The 19,893-nt window shown below is 54.9% G+C and overlaps 12 protein-coding genes across 12 annotated transcripts; 6 read left to right on the forward strand and 6 right to left on the reverse strand.

Moving 5' to 3' along the window:
• Positions 1–9: 9 nt before the first annotated feature.
• On the reverse strand, positions 10–2,198 carry PHYSODRAFT_535828 (hypothetical protein; the record flags this gene model as incomplete). The annotated part of the gene is made up of 3 exons (XM_009541542.1): positions 10–131; positions 201–359; positions 434–2,198. 3 exons carry the CDS (start codon positions 2,196–2,198, stop codon positions 10–12), a joined length of 2,046 nt encoding a protein of 681 aa, XP_009539837.1.
• An 89-nt stretch (positions 2,199–2,287) lies between these two features.
• PHYSODRAFT_343032 (hypothetical protein) lies at positions 2,288–3,715 on the reverse strand (the record flags this gene model as incomplete). The annotated part of the gene is made up of 1 exon (XM_009541543.1): positions 2,288–3,715. The coding sequence occupies one exon, from the start codon at positions 3,713–3,715 to the stop codon at positions 2,288–2,290; it is 1,428 nt and encodes a 475-aa protein (XP_009539838.1).
• Positions 3,716–3,837: 122 nt separating this feature from the next.
• Positions 3,838–5,110, reverse strand: PHYSODRAFT_566761 (hypothetical protein; the record flags this gene model as incomplete). The annotated part of the gene is made up of 1 exon (XM_009541544.1): positions 3,838–5,110. The coding sequence occupies one exon, from the start codon at positions 5,108–5,110 to the stop codon at positions 3,947–3,949; it is 1,164 nt and encodes a 387-aa protein (XP_009539839.1). The 3' UTR covers positions 3,838–3,946.
• Positions 5,111–6,082: 972 nt separating this feature from the next.
• Positions 6,083–7,240, forward strand: PHYSODRAFT_535848 (hypothetical protein; the record flags this gene model as incomplete). Its single annotated transcript, XM_009541545.1, has 2 exons — positions 6,083–6,517; positions 6,620–7,240. The coding sequence occupies 2 exons, from the start codon at positions 6,083–6,085 to the stop codon at positions 7,238–7,240; spliced, it is 1,056 nt and encodes a 351-aa protein (XP_009539840.1).
• A 238-nt stretch (positions 7,241–7,478) lies between these two features.
• On the reverse strand, positions 7,479–8,538 carry PHYSODRAFT_251798 (hypothetical protein; the record flags this gene model as incomplete). Its single annotated transcript, XM_009541546.1, has 6 exons — positions 7,479–7,489; positions 7,570–7,722; positions 7,836–7,923; positions 8,041–8,173; positions 8,241–8,377; positions 8,455–8,538. The coding sequence occupies 6 exons, from the start codon at positions 8,536–8,538 to the stop codon at positions 7,479–7,481; spliced, it is 606 nt and encodes a 201-aa protein (XP_009539841.1).
• Positions 8,539–9,014: 476 nt separating this feature from the next.
• Positions 9,015–10,167, forward strand: PHYSODRAFT_566763 (hypothetical protein; the record flags this gene model as incomplete). Its single annotated transcript, XM_009541547.1, has 1 exon — positions 9,015–10,167. One exon carries the CDS (start codon positions 9,015–9,017, stop codon positions 10,104–10,106), a length of 1,092 nt encoding a protein of 363 aa, XP_009539842.1. The 3' UTR covers positions 10,107–10,167.
• Positions 10,168–10,259: 92 nt separating this feature from the next.
• PHYSODRAFT_251778 (hypothetical protein) lies at positions 10,260–11,561 on the reverse strand (the record flags this gene model as incomplete). Its single annotated transcript, XM_009541548.1, has 1 exon — positions 10,260–11,561. The coding sequence occupies one exon, from the start codon at positions 11,559–11,561 to the stop codon at positions 10,260–10,262; it is 1,302 nt and encodes a 433-aa protein (XP_009539843.1).
• Positions 11,562–12,813: 1,252 nt separating this feature from the next.
• Positions 12,814–13,092, forward strand: PHYSODRAFT_410435 (hypothetical protein; the record flags this gene model as incomplete). Its single annotated transcript, XM_009541549.1, has 1 exon — positions 12,814–13,092. A coding segment is annotated over one exon (279 nt), but the record flags the coding sequence as incomplete, so codon positions are not given.
• Positions 13,093–13,256: 164 nt separating this feature from the next.
• PHYSODRAFT_403247 (hypothetical protein) lies at positions 13,257–13,481 on the forward strand (the record flags this gene model as incomplete). Its single annotated transcript, XM_009541550.1, has 1 exon — positions 13,257–13,481. A coding segment is annotated over one exon (225 nt), but the record flags the coding sequence as incomplete, so codon positions are not given.
• Positions 13,482–13,814: 333 nt separating this feature from the next.
• Positions 13,815–14,749, forward strand: PHYSODRAFT_292763 (hypothetical protein). The gene is made up of 2 exons (XM_009541551.1): positions 13,815–14,207; positions 14,296–14,749. Exons 1-2 carry the CDS (start codon positions 13,820–13,822, stop codon positions 14,412–14,414), a joined length of 507 nt encoding a protein of 168 aa, XP_009539846.1. The 5' UTR covers positions 13,815–13,819; the 3' UTR covers positions 14,415–14,749.
• A 65-nt stretch (positions 14,750–14,814) lies between these two features.
• PHYSODRAFT_535825 (hypothetical protein) lies at positions 14,815–15,006 on the forward strand (the record flags this gene model as incomplete). Its single annotated transcript, XM_009541552.1, has 1 exon — positions 14,815–15,006. One exon carries the CDS (start codon positions 14,815–14,817, stop codon positions 15,004–15,006), a length of 192 nt encoding a protein of 63 aa, XP_009539847.1.
• Positions 15,007–15,598: 592 nt separating this feature from the next.
• Positions 15,599–15,986, reverse strand: PHYSODRAFT_535765 (hypothetical protein; the record flags this gene model as incomplete). Its single annotated transcript, XM_009541553.1, has 2 exons — positions 15,599–15,711; positions 15,761–15,986. Coding segments are annotated over 2 exons (339 nt in total), but the record flags the coding sequence as incomplete, so codon positions are not given.
• Positions 15,987–19,893: the final 3,907 nt, after the last annotated feature.

The following is a 19,893-nucleotide window of genomic DNA, read 5'->3' on the forward strand; positions in this document are numbered from 1 at the left end:
GACCGCTGTTCAGGACAGCGCCACGCTCGGGTACGGCGAGATGTAGCCGCAGTCGCCGCGCCTTCCGAGGTTGCCGGCTCCGTCGGAGCTCAGGAAGTACGGGAAGCACGCGCAGTTGCCCGTCGTGCGGTCTGGAGACAGCGGTTGTACCGGTTAGACAGTCGATGAGCAATACTCAGCAATAGAGTTCGGGCACGCACCGCAGACGCCGCGCGCGGAGCACTCGATGTTGGCCTTGGTGCCCTTGACCAGCTCCGCGACAGCCAGACTGGCGGTGGAACTCGTGAGCGTGAGCGCCGAGGCGTCGAAGCTCAGAGGCGGCAGGTCGCCCTGCATGAACGTGAACTCGATCGTGGTGACTGCGCACAATGCACACGCACGTTAGGCTAGCTTGCAGGCAACTCGTAAACGCATACTATAGAGGAGAACGCACCGACGCCCGTTGCAGAGCACACTGTGGTGCCCGAGTCGAAGGTTATCGTGGCTGTGCGAACGCTGTCGATCGCTTGGAGCGTCGACTGGACTTGAGCTGTCCCCGCGTTGAACGGGATGACCGCCGTCGTCTCGCCTCGAAAGGTGAGCGTGAACTGACCTCCGTCGGCTGTGCACGTCAGTGTCTGCTTCTCGTTCACTTTGCCGACCTCGAACGGGTCGGCGCCACGCGGACACATCCGCGCGTAGCAGTCGTGTCCGCCAGTGAAGTCTCCGTAGGCGTTTTCGTACGGACCGAAGTAGTCGTTGGTCTCGCAGTCGCAGCCCTGGATCTTCAGCGCGTCCCACGTGGCTAGTGCGTTTGGCGTCGCTCCGTAGGTCACTCCCAGTAGATTGCCCTGAGGGCCCGTCGCCTCCGCTGAGAGCTGCAGGATGCTCTTGCACGTGCCTCGACCGCTGCAAGTGGCTCCGGTCACCGTTGACGTTCCTGCAGGACACTTCATCAAGTCACAGGAAGCCCCCGTAAATGGAGCGAGGCACGTACAAACGCCTGTCGAAGTACTGCACGATCCTCTGCCAGAGCACTGAGCCAAAGCGTGCGCTGTGTTTGGGGCTGTAGCGCCATCGAACCACGCTGCACCCTTCGGACACTCGCGCAACGAGCAGTCGAAGCCCGTGAAGCCTGAATTGCATGTGCATACGTACGGCGCTCCAGAACAAGTGCCTTTGCCATCGCACACGCCGTTGGTGGTGGACGGGCAAACCGAAGCTCCATTCTGGTAGCCACAGTCGCCTCGTTGGCCCGCGCTGGCGGGTTGAGCTCCGTCCCCGCTGAAGAATCCCGCGAAGCACTTGCACACTCCAGTAGCGAAGTCGCAGATGCCGCGGTTCGAGCAATAGGCGCTCTCGCGCGTGCCAGTCGTAGTGGTTGTTACTGTCACTGTGCCGCCGTTCGAGAGGTTGTTGAGCACTTGAAGGCTCGGTAGGTCTCCTGGGTTGTTCGTGAACGTGATAGCTGTCGTGGTCCCGCCAGAACTGCAAAGCGGGGTAGCAGCTACGACAGTCACACCATAAATGTTGTCCAGTGCTTCCAGTGCCGTCTCCAAGTCGCTCGAAGTGGCTGTCGACGCGAGGTTTGCCGTCACCCGCCCACGAAACGAGAGCGCGAAAGTACCCGTGCAGCTGTTGCACGTGCAGGTGACCGTCTGAACAGCGTTGACTTGCCCCGTGGTCAACGGATCGTCGCCCCGGGGGCACATACGCATGGAGCAGTCCATTCCAGTGAAGCCTGGGTCGCACTGACACCCCATAATCTTGTCGGCGTCCCAGAGCGTGTACGTTGTGCTCACGAAGAATTGGCGATCGTCGCGTAGCGTTGCAGCGTCCCGCATGCTCACGCAGCGGCCGTTGCCCGAGCACGCATTGGGACACGAGAGTCTCTCGCATGCCAAGCCTTCGAAGCCGGACTCGCACGTGCAGGTCCCCGTGGTTCGGTCGCAGCGACCCATGGCCGAACACTCCGCTGGTTGGTGCGCCAAGTCGATCCCCCACGCTCGATCCACCCACGCAGCGCCCATGGGGCAAAGTCTTGAGGCGCATGTAGCCCCGCCAAAGCCTGGGAAGCATGTACACCTTCCAGTAGCACGTTGGCACGCTCCATGACCGCTGCAGCCACCGTCACAGCTAAACCCAAGTGCTAAGTGGTCGAGAAGTGCCCCCTGAACGGCCAAGAAGAGCACGAGAAAGCGGCGCGGAAGCTCTCGCATGAGGAACTGGCGGATAAACTGGCCTCGACACGACCCGGCGCCTATTTGTGTGGAAGCGACAAGGAAGCTGGAGTGAAACGCCTGCTACTTCATGTTGGGGCTGCAACGCTATTCGGAAGTTTGCGGTGCTTCCGCGTCGAGTTTTCTTGCTGCTTTCCAGTACTGGTAGAAGGTATACCAGAAGTGACGTTCATTTCTCCAGGCTGTGGAAGTCTCAATACTGGAGGATACGCCGAAGTGTGTTGCTGCTGCTGTTGCCGCTGAAGCTTAGCTCGCCGCTTCCTGCTCTTGCCGACTTGGGAGGGCCTCTTTTTCTTGCCATCCGCCGCGAAGGTTGAAAGAGCTTGGATGAGCCCCGCCATGCTTTTGGTGATCGCTTCCGGGTCGTCATAACAGTGGGTCCAGTTTTCGTCCTCCTCCTCCACATCGCGCTCTACGTCTCGCAAGTTCTTCGTGTCCACTTCGTCGCCATCGACGGCAGAGTCAACCACCGTGACATTGTGGAAGCCCTCGGTCGTGTGATGAATCAAAGGCAATAATTCCTTGGTTCGCTGTGCAACATCACCGGAAGCTGCCAAAGGTGCTCGGACATTACTTGTAAACGAAGACGACACAAGACTGGTGGTGCTATCAGAGCCCCCTGCTGGATAGTTCCTTGGTGAATGGAATCGGCGGAGATTGGGAGGGAAATTAGACTCCCAGTGCTCAGATTCATCTCGTGACGGCAGCAAACTATTCTTCTTCTGCTTCCGATGTCGTCGCCAATGCCGTGGTGCCTTCGATGCTGGTTCATCCTTTCCGGATAGTCGTGTTTCATTGCCGCCAGCATTTGGATTGATACTGAGCAGTGGGAGTGGCAGCGGAGGGTGGATCTTCTTGGGTGGATCAATAGACCGCGCAGGGGCAGTCGAAGGCTCGACGACTCGGGTCAGTTTTTCTGGTTGCTTTTGTGGTGCTGAAGACGGCACCAGCGAATTCGATTCCGTTTCTTCATCATCCGATCCGCCATCGAAATATGCCGAGACGACCGAGGCGATGCCCTGCTTCCGAGGTACATTCGCTACCAACGCTGCTGCAACGACTTTCATTCGTCGCTGGCGTCCAAGAGCTGCAATAGCAGCATTCTCCTCGAGGATAGAAGCGGTTCGTGGTGATGGCTTGGCGGGTGCCTCGTGTTGGGGCTCCTTTGTTTCTCGAGACTGTTTTTGTTTTGGCTTGCGAACAACAGAAGGTCGGTCCTTCTTGTCTGGGACTCGATCGACAACTTGACGTATTTTATCTGGCGATGTATCAAGCTGTTGTTGTTGTAGTTGAGCTTTATCCAGTGGTAACAACGCGGCACCAGAGCTTGAGCTCCCGGGCAGCTTTTGGGGCTTCCGCTTGGCTGTACCTTTGGCAGGAGCTTGAGCAGTACGCCGTCGACCACGACCCAGAAGGTCATCGTCGAAGTCAGCGGCTTCCCACCCGCAAATGGCATCCACGTCCCCCAGGACGTCGTCCTCAAAGTCACTCGCCATCACAGCAGCCCCGACGCAGCAATGACAAGGAAATCGTTGCAGGCGTCACCATTCCGAGGGCAGCGTGAGCTGGGCTTCACCTACAAATAGGCAAGCAAGGTGGAACACGAACGCAAGGTGCTAAGAATGCACAAAACTCACATATTAAAATACTTCGGGTGTTGACTTGACTGCCGCTGTCCGCGTTAGGAAATAGATAGAGAGCGGATACGTACACGTCCATTTCCTCTGTCAGCTTGAGTCTGCCTCCTCTTTTACATCAGCAGCTTCCGACTCCGGCCCAACTTGAGCTCCACTGCTGTGTCGGTCCGCAGGAGACTCAGTGTTATCGTCCTCCGAGTCGCTGGGAGACGGCTCGATCACTGGGCTCTGAGCGTCCATGTCATCGGCGTCAACAATCTCGAACAAAGCAGCCTTGTCCCGAGAGTTGAAGGGCCGGAGCAGTCCATCGCGAGTCTGCGCACCGACGAACCACCGGCGGTGGCGCAAGCTCTGCAGCTCTCCATCCCATCCGAGCTCGAACTGGAACGAGCGCTTGAACTGCAGCGCTCGGCGGCGCGTGAGTCTCAGGCCCGTAGTGCTCGCGTACAGGACCTCTCCAGGCTGCTCGTAGTCTTCAAACTCTACGCGCACGCAGTTGTACGCCGAGACTCGCACCGCCAGCTTCAAGCTCGTCGGCCTCTGTCTGAATGCCCAGTCCTTCTCGCTCGGGTCGTCCGCCACCAAGTACAAGGCGTCGCCGAACCTCCTGGCGAACTTGCCGCTGTCTTTCAGCCTCAGGTACACCCTCTTCCCTGCCAGCTCCTCCAGCTTCCTGTTCTTCTCCTTGGCCTCCTCTCGAATGGCCTGCAGCTGCACCTCCAGCCGCTCGAGCGCTTCCGCCGCCTTGGCCGACGAGGTCAGGAACGGCACCTTGGTCTCCGTCCGAGACAGCAGCTGCTTGGACCAGCCCACGCCTGTGGTGCACCATAGCGCGACGTGCTCGCAGTTGAGCGACAGGATGCTGAAGTGGCCCTGGCCGAGCCCCAGCAGGAAGCGGCAGCGCGCGAGCACCACGGGCGGCGCGTCCGCGTGCGCGCGGTGCACCTCGCCCAGCAGCGAGCTGGCCTCCGCCACGAGCGACGAGTTGTACTGCACGCGGCGCATGTCGCGCGTCGGCCGCTCGTTCAGGAACTCGCGCAGACTCGTGAGCTGGAAGCGCGAGTCCGCCTGCGACTCGCGCAGCCCGCTCTTGCGGGACCACACGTGGGCCACGGTGATGTCGTCCGCGCTCTCGGCGGCGGCGAACACGATGCCGTGGTGCGTGTAGCGGAACGGCCAGCGACTTGTGTCCCAGATGCAGATGTGGTCGGCCGGCCTCAGCGTCGCCACGTCCTGCACCGCGCACGTGTTCATCTCGGCCGAGACTTCTTCTTCCGGACTGAGCGCCGCTGCTTGGGGCTGCTACTGCTGCGGCTGCTGCTGTCGGGGCCTGGGCGTGCGTTCGTCTACTCTGCGTCCGTACGAGCGACTCAACTCGACTTGAGTTCTCTCCTCGTGTGATTGTACTTGACCAGACTGTAACTTGGCCAGACTGTTCCTCTGCCAGGTTTCGAGAGACGCGCAAACGAAAACAGATTTTGATAGGGAGCCTGAGTACAGGCGCGCGGTAAGGCGCTGGTTGAAGTGCGCGCAAGGTCACCGCCACCCCATCAGTGCTGGCTGCGGCGACTTCTTGTTTGGTGCAGCAACGAGCTGACGCACACACTCGAGAGGACTCGATGGCATGAACTACATATCTCCTCTAGCAACTAAACTACCCTACCGGCTATTGTGCCGTTCGGGCAACGCTAACAGTACTCGGGACAGCAGCCCTGGCGCCTGGGCAGTCGCTGCGTTGGAGTCGATGACGGCAGGTATCACAGCGAACAAACTAGAGAGGAAGGTGCGGCAATGCACAGTGCTTCAACGACAACATCGGCACCGAGCAACTGGGATATGGATAAGACTTGTACAGTAGATCATTTGTTGTTGTGGCGATTCGCGGTGATGTGTGATGGCGGAGATGCAGCGCGAGTGTGGGTGGTTCGTCCCGACATCCTCTTTAGCATTACTTGAGCCGCAATATTCGTCCATATCGAGGATGCTGCAGCTACCCACAGTAGCGACGGTGTGAAGGAAGCAGTGAGCAACTCCACGAACGAGACTACAGCAACTTCTTCCACATCAACGAGAAACTCCACCCGCCCATCAACGCGTGGGTCGGTGTTGTGCGGCAAACGCAAGAGTCTCTCGTCCGTTAGCCATCTCGACTGTTTCAGCACACTCGTGAAACCATCCCTGACAGCTAGCGTCGAAAGCCTCATTCGGCCAGCACCGTCAGCAGCGATGGCAGCCGCGGAGGCTCTGCTGGCGTATGAGCCTTTACAGCAGCTCCAGCATGAGAATTTTCTTCTGCGTGAAGAGTGTCGGCAGCTGCAGAGCGAGGTGCGGGAACTCCTGGCCTGGAAGGACAAGGCGGTCTCTCACATGGCCGCAATGGCCCCTGCTCGCCGCCGAGCAGCACGAGAAGTTGAACGCGCTAAGCAGCTGCAGCAGCAACTCCGCACTGTCGAAAGCTCGTTGAAATCCCGAGGCGCCTTGGAACTAGCCACGGCCGAGCTGGAAGCAGAGCGAGAGGCTCTGCAGCTGCGGGTCGAAACACTCAGGCGTGAAAATGGCACGCTGAAGCTTCAAAGCGAGAGCAGGAAGCGTCGAGCGGACGAAGCGGAGGCACAACTGGCGGCATTGGGCGAATCGTTCCGCCTGCATCTTGAGCGTCTTGTAGCGCTGCGCGAGAGCCTCGACGAGTCCATGAGTGGCGGAGATCAGAGTAAGGTCGCCAAGGAGGACGAAAAGCAGAGAGCGGAAGCCACGACAAGCCAGAACGATGGTACCGGCACTATTACCATCAACAACCAGGACCCGGTGACTCCCGATCATGCGGAAGAAGATGCAGAATCGTCATCATCATCGTCTTCAGCTCCCGTGAACTCTGCAGCTCTAGTGACCGGACTAGACGCCGTCGCGACGAAGTGTCTATCGTGGCTCCAAGAACACTTGGCGCAGTCGTTTGCTCTACAGCAGCGCAAGGCAGCTCTCTACGAGGCCCAACACGCAGAGATGAAGCGGCTGAAAGAGCAGATACAGGATGCTGGACGGGTTCCTGAAAAACTAGCCGCGGAACACGTCAAACAGATTCGAGAGATCGCTGAGCTACGCGAATCGCAAGAGCGACTTCAGCAACGCGTAGCAGAAGCCGAGCACTTGGTGAACGTGCAGCAGCAGCGCAGAGAAGACATGGCAACTCGCCTCCGTCTCGTGGCGGGTGAAGTGCGCCAGTACTTGAGACTCGTGCGCGGTGAGATCAAGCGCAAGTTTGGCTATCTGCCTGAGGCCATTGCCCACGCCGAGAGCTGGACTCGGATCGCCGAGGCGCTTGAATTGCTGTTGTGCCAGGGAACGGATCGGTGCGTTGCTCGAAGTCGAGCAAACGACAAGATCTGAGGATTGATGGGGAGCAAAACGATACTTGAACGCGTTGAAGTTGAAGTTACCATAACACGACTGCCATGACTAACCAGTCTGATAATGCGCGCGGCGATCTCTTTAGGATGCCGGCGACTGCCGCTTCCTCTGCGACCGACGAAGGGGTCGATCTTGGTCTTCGGTGCTTTCTTCCTCCGCCTTGTTCTCCTTTTTCTTCTTAGCGGAAGGAGGTGTCGTGGCCGTAGACGGAGTCTTTTCACGCTTCCGCTTGGCGGCAGGAGAGGCGGCCTTAGTCTTCTTGTTGACGGGAGTGGCAGCAGCTCCGTCGTGCGCCTCCGCATACAGACACAACTGCACGCGCTGCGCTGTCCACGCGGAGGCTCCGGCTTCCTCGCCGTCGTTTGCAGGTCGCTGTTCGTTCAGCCACTTTGCCTTGGCGCGTAACTGCTCCGCGAAGCTCAGAAAATGCGGCAACGTGTACTTGCGCGGGCCGATGATTCCTGTGTTAAACGAACACGCGAACACCGCACACACCAAGCACCAAGCAAACATCAGTTCAGGCTTATTCCTCGATGGAGGACAGGCTAACTCGCTTGTCATGGTTGAAACGCACCGGCGATGGCCTCGAGCGCTTCGTCCGCCATGAAAGGCACGCTTTCATCGTACGCTGCCAGCACCGCCGACGCCGTAGCAGGCCCCACCTGGATTTTAGCACAACTGCCGCCGTCAGTAATTCGTCCCAACGTAGCAACCAGCTGGGCGTCGCTAGGCACGGTAACTAACGTCACAGCATGGCAGGAGGACGCAACATAACGCACCCCTTTAAGTGCGCAGAGCTCCTCCGTGGCTGCTCGAAGATCGCCGGCCTTAAGCTGCTTGAAGGCGTCTCGCGATGCCTGCTCCACCTCGCTCTCGCCCAAGTTACTCACGAACTTCATGAGCTGCGGTCTCCTGAACCAGAGAAAGTCAAGACGCGGCTCCTAAACGTTTGTGTGGGCCTCAAGCCGCCGCGACGCACCACTTGCCCTTCTTGAGCTTCCACTCCATGAGGCGCTGCAGCTCCTGCTTCTGCACGAATGGCTCGGGCTCGCGCGCCCGCAGAATCGGCGGAAAAGAGGCCAGATACCAGCCATCCAGCTCCGCCAGCTCGCTCTTCTACGCGCCACGCAGTGATTAAGAGATCAGCGTTGGCTTGACGTGTCCCCCACTGCCTCGAGGCTATCTTCACGAACCTGCACGGAGGCGAGCACCGAGCCGTAGCTCGCCCAGGCTGCAGCCCACGCAGCCTCATTAGCCGCACCCCATAGCGTCGTCATGGCTCCGATCCACGATTTTTGTGTGCAATCGTCACTGAGAATCCAGCCAATGGGCTTCGATCCCTGTCAGAGCGGTTGTGGTACAGGTATATCCGCTTCGACGTAGGAATTCGTTATGAAAGGTTCAGTGTTGATGCATTTGCTGTAGTAGAGGCACGCTTTATGACTATTCAGTCTCACAGGAACCATAAAGTGCCCCTTCCGCGAAGCACTCTCTATTTATAGCGAAACGCATGCGCGAGCCCAGTGAAATATTCAGAGAGCTTCGAGCAAGCCGACGTGGTCTCGCCATCGACCGCTCCTCCTGATCATTTGCAGGTTTGGACGGCGGTGTCAAGTCGGTCGTTGCCTGTTGTCGGCGTTGCCTGTCCTCTGAACCTGAGCCTGCTATTCCTGTGCTTAGTCCGCAATCGGCGCCGCCAGCCTGACAGACACTTGGCGACCAGCTAGACGATCCCCACACAGAGACAGACACTATGGACGAGAAGGAGGCCGCCAAGGCCAAGCTGCTCATCGCCACGCTGCAGAAGTACGGCTACGACCTGGAGGACCCGGCGCGCACGAGCTCCACCACCAGCACCAACTCGAGCAACAGCTCCACCGAGTGGAGCCCCGACGACGACGAGCCCGCGCGCCGCTTCAGCGTCACGTCGTCCGCCGGCATCCTGGCGCTGCGCGACCGCAAGAACCAGCAGAGCGCGCTGCACATCGCCGCCAAGAAGGGCCACTTCGACGTGCTGCGCGCGCTCGCCAAGCTGCCGCGGCTGTCCGAGCACCTGAACGCCGGCGACCGCCACTGCAACACGGCGCTGCACTTCGCCGCCAGCAGCTCCAGGTCCAACGCCGCCGACCTCGTCGAGCTGCTGCTCAACCTGGGCGCCAACCCGTCGGCCATGAACGTGCGCGGCCAGACGCCGCTCGCCATCCACATCTTGACGGCCAAGCCGGAGACGCCGGCGACCATCACCAAGCTCTTCATCGAAAAGTTCCGTCAAGGCAAGAGCTCGTCGTCGTCGTCTTCGTCGTCGACGCCTACGTCGCCCTCGTCGCCCTCGGGTCTCCGCGCGCCGGTGCCCGTCACGGCGCTGAACGAGCTGGTGAACGGCACTACGTACTTGCACATGGCGGTGGAGCGTCAGCTCGGCGAGATCGGCGGCGCGCTGGTGCAGGGCGGCGCCTCCATTAACGTCCCGGACCACAACGGCGTCATGGTGAGCGACACGATCCCGAAGAAGCTGCTGGTGAAGCTCATTACGTTCATGACGGAGGGCTCGCAGGTGGCTCCGTCCGACATTGTGCGCGGCAGCTGCAAGATCTGCCGCAACCCGAAGAGCCTGCTGGACCCTCTGAAGGACTGCGCGCTGTGCGGCCGCGCGGTCTGCAAGAACTGCTCGGAGAAGGCGGCGGACATTCGCAAGTCGACCTCCGACGGCAGCAACGTGACGCTGAAGGACAAGGACGAGGGGCGATTCTGTGCTGTTTGCTGCACCGTCAAGATTCTCAAGAGCAAAAAGCACAACGAGCGCGAGAACTTCAACAGGAAGCTCATGGGCTGCAGCATGAAATAGACTCGCGCGAACACTGGCGGTACCAACTTACTTAAAACGGGAGAAAAGCGATACGTCTTTGATATTGTGCTGCTTGGTGTTGGCTTGCTTGTGCATGGTGCATCGGGAGCTGTGTTGTGCATGGTCTGCGTCTAAAGGTTAGCATGCTGAGACTTATCCAACAAGCGCGTTGTACGAGAGGTACGTGAGCGAGGCCGCCGCGAACACGGCGCCAGCGTAGGCAAAAATGAGCGCCAGCCGCGGGGAGTAGAAGGCGTCACGCTCCACAAGGTAGCCGCGTGACACCTCGTACAGGAAGAGACCAGGAACCGTGAGAGCAAGCACGTTGCCTGCCACCGAGCCCACGAAGGCCATGACGGTGCCCAGATTGCTCGAAGACACCGAAAACAGGTGCGCAAGGAGCAGAAAGACCACTGTGATCGCCGTGCGGAAGGGCAGGCTCTCGCGGTCGTGGCCCAGGCAGCAGATCTCCACGAGCTGACGCAGCGGCTGGAAGGTCATGGGCGTCTTGAACACCATGCTGATCCCCAGCGCGAGACGCGCGCCGTTGATGAGCATGTCGTCGGGCGCAAATCCCGTCAGGATGTCGCTCGGCGGCTGGCCGTGGAAGCAGGCGTAGCCCAGATAGGCGAAGAGCAGATAGATGAAGAGCCCCCAGCCCACGAGCGCCTTGTGCACGTGCGTCATCTGCGTCTTGTCGTGGATCTCCTGGTACGCGCGCGGGACGTTCAGCTGGCACACGAAGCTCAGCGTGACAATAGGCAGCGCGTAGGCGATGGCGGCCAGCTCCGAGTCGAATTCGTCGGCGGGGTTGCTGGGGATCTGCGCCGCGAACTCGGGGTCGTTCTGCGCTGTGCGGATGCCCAGCGCCACGAGGATGTAGAGCAGACACACGAGCACCAGCATGTTGGCGAAGCGCAGCTCGTGGATGGTCTCCGGGAGGCAGAGCGGGATGGCCAGCAGCATGAAGACCAGGCTGATGGTGCGGCGGCTCATGACGCCCTCCAGGAAGGGCTCAAACAGGTCCATGGCGATCACCATGTAGCTCACGATGGCGCCGAACAGCAGCGCGAGCGTCAGCAGGCGCACGGCCCAGACGCCCGCGGCGCCGAAGAGGCGGGAGCTCAGCGCCTCGTACGAGAACTCGACGGCGGCGTCGCAACACACGCTGAGCATCTCGCAGGCGTGGAAGGCCAGCCACGCGCTCATAGCGAACAGCAGCAGCGCCGGCACCTGCCCCACGGCCTGCACCACGCCCGGCAGCGTCAGGACGCACGCGCCCGTCATGGTCGTGGCGAGCCCCAGGAACGACGAGAAGGCCGAGCCCTCCTCCGTGTGGCCGGGGGCGCGCGCGTCGGGGAGGGAGACCGGGAGCGCCGACTGCTTCTGCGACGGGCTCAGAGCGGCCGCGGCGCTGGTCGTCCGCAGCAGCGGCGAAGACTCGGAAGAGGCCATGACACTTGCGTGAGGGGAGCTACGCTACTGGGGCTGCCGCTGCAGGTGGCCGAGGAGGGGAGCTAATTGTGCAATGCGTGCGTGGCGTTTCGGTGGTCAAACGGCGCGAAATGGTCCGTGGGAGGGACTATAATTGGGCAATGGAGACTAAATGCGTCGTTTTTGGTCCACGATGTTGAAGTGCTGCTGAAGTTCAACTTGTTTGTTTGTAGCAGCTGCGTTTAACGTCTTCACCGTAGGCGATACACGAGAAGAAATGGCAGAGCCATCGGCTCAACTCACACTGCTATCCTAGCGAGTGTACAATATTGGATAAAGAAGCCTCCAAAGCCTCCACTTCCTTGCTGTACTTCATCGCTGTAGTGTGCAACGCCTACGGCGTTGGTGCCGCGGGAGCGCCATCGAGTACTGGAGAACAACGAGAGAGGGGTACATGCACTACATGAGCTACATGGAGCAGCATGGCGTACCACCATCACCAGCTTTATCACCTTCCTGTTGAACCACAATTTCTTAATAGCCCCACGAGCATTGCGCGTATGGAGGGGGCGTACTCGGTGATCAGCAAGGCGAGGTAGAAAATGCAATGCTCACTCAGGAAGCGTGGCTCGCTCCAGCACGTGTAACCCTAGCAAAATCTCGCATGAAGCTGCTTCTAGCGTACGTGTGCATGATATAGTGTGCTTAAGGGCGGCTGCATCTCGGCGTCACTGATCACCAACCCGGATACTCCTTCTCCTTGGGCAGTGCTAGTAGTGGGTCATGGAACATTACGCCGGCAGTTTTTTTCCTTACCGTAATTTACCACCGAGAACATTCCTGAAACCTTCTTTCGGGACAGCAGCGATTTCAACGACGACCCCCTCTCGACCACTTGAGAGCGAGAGCCACGTCTTTTCGATATGAGGGTAGTTTTAGAACCTCAGAACCGGTCAGATCTAATAGACGTTGATTTGACGACGCCCACTTTATAGCGAGAGCCACGTCTTTTGGATCTTAGGGCGGTTCGGGACCGCTCGTTCAAACTACAATCTCCAATTATAGTATCGCCAGTATAGACAAATTAAAGCCCCCGTAACCTGGACATCTTACGTTTTCAATCAACAAATTTTGATCTCTCCAATTTCCAGCCAGCAATGGCTGTAGCCTCCTCCGTCAAGAGATTTGAACACGAATGCGTATCGCGTGCTCGTTACACCAATTTACCCACTCTGATTGGTTTAAAATGCGTCTGTCGTTGGCCTCCTTCTACCCCCGGCACATCTACGCGAATCCTTCGCAGCCTGACTGCTGCTGGGTGCTGGCACTCGGACTCTATCTCGGCTCCAACCCAACGCTAGTCCCTGGAAAACTGTTCCCGGGCTCCAACCAGAAATCAAGATTTTGCAAGACAATTGGGAGAATGCTCGAGGAGATTACGGGAGAAAAGGCGTACGGGACTCACTCCATCCGAAAAGGAGTCGCTACGTACGCTAGCAGTGGCAGCACCGGTGGTCTGTCAATTGTTAGTGTGTGTTTGAGATGCGGGTGGTCGCTAGGTGGTGTTCAAGACCGGTATTTTCGGTACGAAGCTGCTGGTGATCAATATCTCGGGCGGGTAGTTGCTGGCCTGCCTCAAAACAGCTCTCAATTTGCTGCGTTGCCCCCTCACTTCAAGGATCCGCAAGCCGAATTTATTCGAGACTGTACCAAGCAATGTTTCCCGCATTGAAAGCCGACGCACACGTGGCACCTGTGCTCCAGCTGTGCCTTGCTTCCCTGGTGACGCACGCCGATTTTCTTCGCCAAGGTCTGCTACCGAAGCATGCTTTGCTTTCTTCCTACATCTTTCGCGATTCCAATGTCATGGCACGACTCTCCAGCATGCTGATTACCGGTTGCAGTACGTGGATACGCCCTACTGGTATACCCCCACAGGTTAACAGCATTAACAAGGCGTTAGTCGTGATGACGCAGCACATTAGCTCGTTCGATAGATGCTTGTTCGTCTTACCTCGACACCGTTCCCGTGGGATCTGCAGAGTGAGTACTGCCCTTTAGTGATGAGAATATTAGCCAATCAGACGACGTTCGTTATGCGATCTCGACACAAGTCATTGATAAAACCAATAGAACATTACGCCGGCAGATTTTACTAGTAGTTCGGACCAGCGCGACGTGGCGTCTCATCATTGGTTGAAAATCTATGTCACACGCCTTCATGTTCGCTTAAGTACGCCAGAAATTCTACCTTCCAGAATCTGCCGGCTCGAGGAAAGATGGTGAAGCTCTTCTGCGCGATCGTTGGTGCGGCGGGCAGTGCGTTCGAGGTGGATATCGACGAGGGTGCATCGGTTTCCGCGTTGAAGGACGCGATCAAGGCGAAGAACCCGGCGACTATCACGTGCGACGCCAACGACCTGCAGCTCTTCCTGGCGAAGAAAGACGAGGGCCGCGGCGCGTGGCTGCCAGACGACGACCAAGCTGCGCTGGATCTGGAGGACGGAAAGATTCACGAGGACATTCAAGCGTTGATCGATGGAGAGAAGATGAAGGCGACGAAGACTTTGCAGCACTGGTTGTTCGAGAAGAACGAGATGCCTCCACCCTCTACCGATCAGATCCACGTGCTGGTGGTGGTTCCGGGTCATGTTCGCGTTGACATGGGTGAAACTGCTTCCAGAGCGCTGATATATAAGCGTACGTATTCTGGCCCCTAATTGTTTGAATATGTTGTTGGTAATTTCTTGTGTAGAGCAGGATTCAGACGGTGGATCATCAACGCTCAATGCGTCGTACCTGCCATATTGGCGGTCATTACACTCATTGTTGTGGCCTATGGAGAGAATCCAACCGACGAAAAAGGATGTTTAACAGTTCCTGGCCGCTCGCTGTTCATGTGTCAGATGATTGGTGTTGATATTGTGATGGGGCCGATTCTGTCATATTCGCAACATTGGAAATCGAAGCTTGACAACATGATCGAGGAAGCGAAGGACGAGACACCGTTAAAAGCCCAGCGACAAGAAATGACCGACCTGACTTTTGCTGCTGAAGCCCAGCATCAAGAATTGACCGAGCACACTTCGCTGCTTCCTGCTACTGAAGCTCAGCGACAACCTCAACAACAACAACCCACACAGAGCACAAAGAGAAACAGAGGAAGAGGAAAGAGGAAATGAATAATTTAATGGAAGCATGGTGTCTTCAACTTCTCAATTACCAAGTATTTGTTGATCGATCGTGATAAATATAAAGTTACTAATATACAACGATGACGTACTCTCCTGAGCAATACCAAGCTAGCAAGGAACGTATCAAAGCAGCGCAGAAGCGCTACTACCAGCGCACACGCGAAGCCCGTTTATCTTATCAAAAAGACTTCGAGCTCGCAAGCGTAAACCCAAAACCGAACTTATTGATGGTGAAGTCGAACTTAATAATGAAACCGAACTTAATTAAATAATTATTTTTTCTCAAAAAGTCAATCCCAATATAGTCAAAGACAATGGCTTAAAACCTCCAAAAAGGTATAAGCCAAATATTTGAATTAATTAATTTCAGAATATTTTGTAAATGACTAAGATATAAAGTCGATCCTGATACAAGGTCAAATAATTATAAAGTCATATCTACGGAGAATAATATAGTCAAGCATATATAGACAACATGTTTGCATACGAACTCGAAGGATTAAAGAGATTAAATATTCAATTCATTCGATGGGGTAGTAGCTACCGTATTAAGGTACGTGGCAAGACGGGGCGCATGGTATACATTAGCAACATTTCCCACCCCACCAACCAAAAATTGGTAGCGAAGCAGTACCAGATCAGTCTAGGCAAGCTCCAAAAGAATGTGGCTGCTGATTTCAAGGAAGACAGTAAGTACCGCTTCTACCAAGGCAAGAACATGGAGTCGCACCTCTACGAGGAAATTCAGCCTGCTGAGTTCTACGACAAGCTCGAGAACGTGCTCGCAACCCAGAAGTCTACCTTCAAGGTCAACATCGCTCTTGGATACAAGCTTGTCAGCAGAACTGATGACAGCGAGACTCGCTACTTCCACCCGAATATTAGCAACACATCTGTATTTAGCACTCCTGTAGCTATCAACAGCAAGGATGATATTCGTAAGAAGGTGATCTCGGAGATTCGCTCCATGGAGTTGGCTGACAAGCTCAACTACCCCAGCTCCGGGTACATGGTGAAGGGGATTACTGGCTTCAATATCTATATCTACCAACGCGACCATGCTCTGGGTGATAGCGAGGCTGTCATTCCTAAGGTGATTCGTGATAACAAGCACGTCATCAACTTCCCCAAGACGAACAACAAGTGTGTCTTCCACTGCATTGCTTATCACAAGCAGGAGGGAGCCAAGAAGGATCCTCGCAGAATCCAGGCTCTGGTCAAACAAGCCTTCAAGCAGTACTGTTCGTACAAGGAGATCACCTACACTCTGGGTCTGTTCCGCAATTTCAAGCCTATCGACATTCTCCAATTCGATGAGCTTGAGGAGTGCTTCAAGCTGAACATCAACGTCTTCAACATGGATGTTGAGTCGGACAAGGTTGAATGCATTCGCTGCTCGGACAAGGACTATGATTCGATCAACATCCTGTCGCACGAATCACGCTCTCTACATCACGAACGTTGATATGCTCCAGCAGAAGTACCAATGCTCTACGTGTGAGATGGTGTTTGTTAGCTCTGATAAGCTACGCAACCACACTAAGAACCAATGCGAACGCGTGAACATCGAATCGTTCCCAGCTCAGCCAACCATCTACCAACCCGCTCCGAACAGCATTCGTTCCATGCTGACTAAGTACTCCATCAAGGATGCTGACCATTACATCGATCACTTCATTGTCTATGATTTTGAGGCTATCCTCAAGCCTACGGGTGTCAAAAACGGAGAGAATACTATCTTCACAAACGAACACATTCCTGGGCCGACAGCTTGACTGAGGAGGTGCGATGCTTTGTCAGCGATGACCCGAAGGAGTTGCTCAAGGATATGTTCCAGTACATCAAGGAAGTTGCCGCTAAGATTCAGCAGTACAACGTCTCGAAGTACGAGTCTTTGCTCCGCAAAATCATCAACGTCCATGGTTTGACTGACGCTGAGGTTCCTGTTCTAGACGTACAAGATGGATGATGTCAATGTTTGGATTCAGAACGGGGAGTTTGCTTGTTTCTTCGATTTCCACAGCAAGCTCACATTCGGTAAGAAGCGCTCGGATTATGGCAAGCTGAAGCAGTGCATTGGTCAGGTACCAGTATTCGGATTCAACTCTGGACGCTACGACATCAACCTTATCAAGGCGGACCTGTTTGCAGTCATCGGTACTGACAACATCACATCAGTCATCAAGAACCCTAGCTACATGTGCATCGCCACGTCAGACATGAAAATGCTTGACATCAGCAACTATGTTCCGGCAGGCACCAGCTATGCAAAGTACTTGTCGACATATCTCGGTGAGTGCAAGTGTGATGACAAGATTCGATGCGTCTGTGGCCTTGGAAAAGGCATCTTCCCATACGAGTACATTACTTCATTTGAGGTACTCAGTCAGCCGGAAGTCCCTCCTAAGTCGGCGTTCGACAGTGCTCTTCGTAGCACTAGCATCAGCGATGAGGACTATGTGCGGGTACAGTTCGTCTGGGAACACTATGACATGAAGTCAATCAAGGATCTACTCATTTGGTACAACAACCTCGATGTAGTACCCTTCATCAAGGCCATCAAAGCCCAGCGAGAACTATTCAAACGTTTCGAACTTGATATGTTCACTGATGGTGTGTCGCTACCTGGTCTCTCTGAGAAAGTCATGTATCAGACGTGCTTCAACAACCTCCAGCAACCAAGTAAGGAGCCTGCTGAAGCGTTTGACTTTCCCGCTAGTCGCTTAAGTGGATATAAGACCCAGGATGCTGATGCCGATCGTGAATTCAATATGACGCTAGAACACCTCAACGACTTGCTAGAGCGACAAAAGTACCTGTGTGGGCTATGCTACAAGCAACTCACAGCTGATACTGCTTCGGCTGACCGAATCAATAACAAGCTCGGACACATCGATGGTAATATCTTGATCAGCTGTGTGGGATGCAACGTTGCTCGCAAGAACATGTCGCTAAAGGACTTCCGCCACAAGAAGCTACTTGAATTCAACTCAGACAGGTTGGTGTGCAGTATCGATAGAGAGGAGAATCTACACCAAGATGAAGGCGAACATTGCTGGTGGTCCTTCTATCATCTTCACCAGATACGCGAAACGCAACGAGACCAAGATTCGAGGGGGTAGGATCTGCAAAAAGATCATCGGCTACGATGCTAATGCTCTGTATTTGTGGGCTCTTGGTAATGAGATGCGATGTGGACGGTTGACTACCATCGAAGCATACACAGGGATCGTCGATGATATTGTATATGACAAGATCTTTGGCTTCCTCGAGTGTGATATCCGTACACCAGAGCACCTCAAACCCTACTTCAGTGAAATGACCCCAATTTTCAAGAACACCCTCATCGACTGCAGCGATCGGAGTGTCATCGGTCAGCACATGTTCGAGTACAACGAGGAGCGCAAGCAAAGCCGAGCAAAGCCGGCTCGCAAACTCATCGGGAGCTACTTTGGTGAGAAGATCCTCATTTATGCACCGCTACTCAAATGGTACATTTCTCATGGTATGGAGATCACCAAGACTTACAGCTTCATCAAGGCTAGCTCTCACAAGGCATTTGCACCATTCATGGAAGCCGTATCGAGCGCGCGACGAGAGGGTGATGAAAATGTTAAATCCATCTGTAAGATCATTATTGAGAAGGTATCTGACTCTGATATGGATGATTTAGTCCAAGAGTTGAAAAAAATCATTACGAACCCAAATCATTTGATGCGCTCATTATCGATAGATTCATGAATGAATCGACAACCAATCCTAAGATTCATTTGGTTCTAGACTTGTTGACTAAGCTGAAAACGCTTAGTGAGGGTAGCAATAATAAGGCTATGATTGCTGAGATGATGAAACTGGTTGGTAATAGTGCGTTTGGTCGATCTGGCATGGACATGAGCAAGCACAAAGAGGTCAGGAATGAGTCGGACGATAAGGCAATCAAGGCCAAGATTGAGCACTTCACCTTCCATGGAATGGAAGAGCTGAATAATTCATGTGAATTCACTATGAAGAAGCGGAAGCTCAACAATAAGAACCCAATTCATCTATCGATTGCAATCTATCAGCTCGCTAAGGTCCGTATGTTGCAATTCTACTATGATTGCATTGACTTCTACTTCGACCGTTCGGAATTCCAGTACCAAGAAATGGACACAGACTCGGCTTATATTGCGTTCAGCTGTGAGAAGCCATTCGTTGAGTGTATCAAGCCCGAGCTTCGTGAGCATTTTCAGCAGCATAAGTACGAGTGGTTCCCACGTGATTATAGCGAAGAGATGGCTCAGTTTGATCGCCGAACGCCAGGTTTGTTCAAGGATGAGTGGTCTGGTGATGCTATGGTATCATTGTCCTCTAAGAACTACATTGGCTACCTACCAGACGAATCTTACAAGGTCAAGGTTTCAGCGAAGGGAGTCCAGCAGAGTGGTGGCCGCAATGGCGACGTCCTCAACCCAGATGGCTTTGAATCAGTTGTTCGCGATCGCATCACGCTACAGGGCACCAACAAGGGGTTTAGACTCAGTAAGGAGAGTAAGTCAATCATTACGTACACCCAGACTAAAACAGCTCTAAACTACTATTATGACAAGCGTCGTGTACTTGCGGATGGTATCACCACCGAACCGAAGCAACTACCTGGCAGGGGATTTTTTTGTTTTATAACCATATAGAGCGATGGATCAGCTGTTGTCCAAATTATACTATGACCCCAAAACGGGCTATGTGGGTGCCCAAGCCTTATACCAGAAGGCTAAAGAACTGGAGCCGAAGATTACGATGAAAATCGTCACGGAATGGTACTCAAACCAGAGCGATATTCAGCGATTTCAGGAGCAGAAGAAGCGATACGATGGGTTCAAAATCGCATCGACTAACCCCAATTCGTGGCAGATGGACTTGGCGTTTTGGGAGAAAAGACCAATCTTGACTGCGATCAACATCAACTCTCGCCTAGGCTACGCAAAACTACTAACCAACAAAACTGGCCCGACCGTACTAGCAGCAATTAGGGTTTTTGTCCGCCTCCATAAGGTTGACATTCTCACAACCGATAATGGTTCAGAATTCATGAACCAACAGGCTCAGAAATTATTCAAAACTAAGAAAATTGATCATTTCAACAATGAGCCTGGAGATCACGCCAAAATGGGTAAAATTGA

Source organism: Phytophthora sojae, assembly GCF_000149755.1.
Source record: "Phytophthora sojae unplaced genomic scaffold PHYSOscaffold_25, whole genome shotgun sequence".
In the NCBI taxonomy this organism is placed as follows: domain Eukaryota; phylum Oomycota; class Peronosporomycetes; order Peronosporales; family Peronosporaceae; genus Phytophthora; species Phytophthora sojae.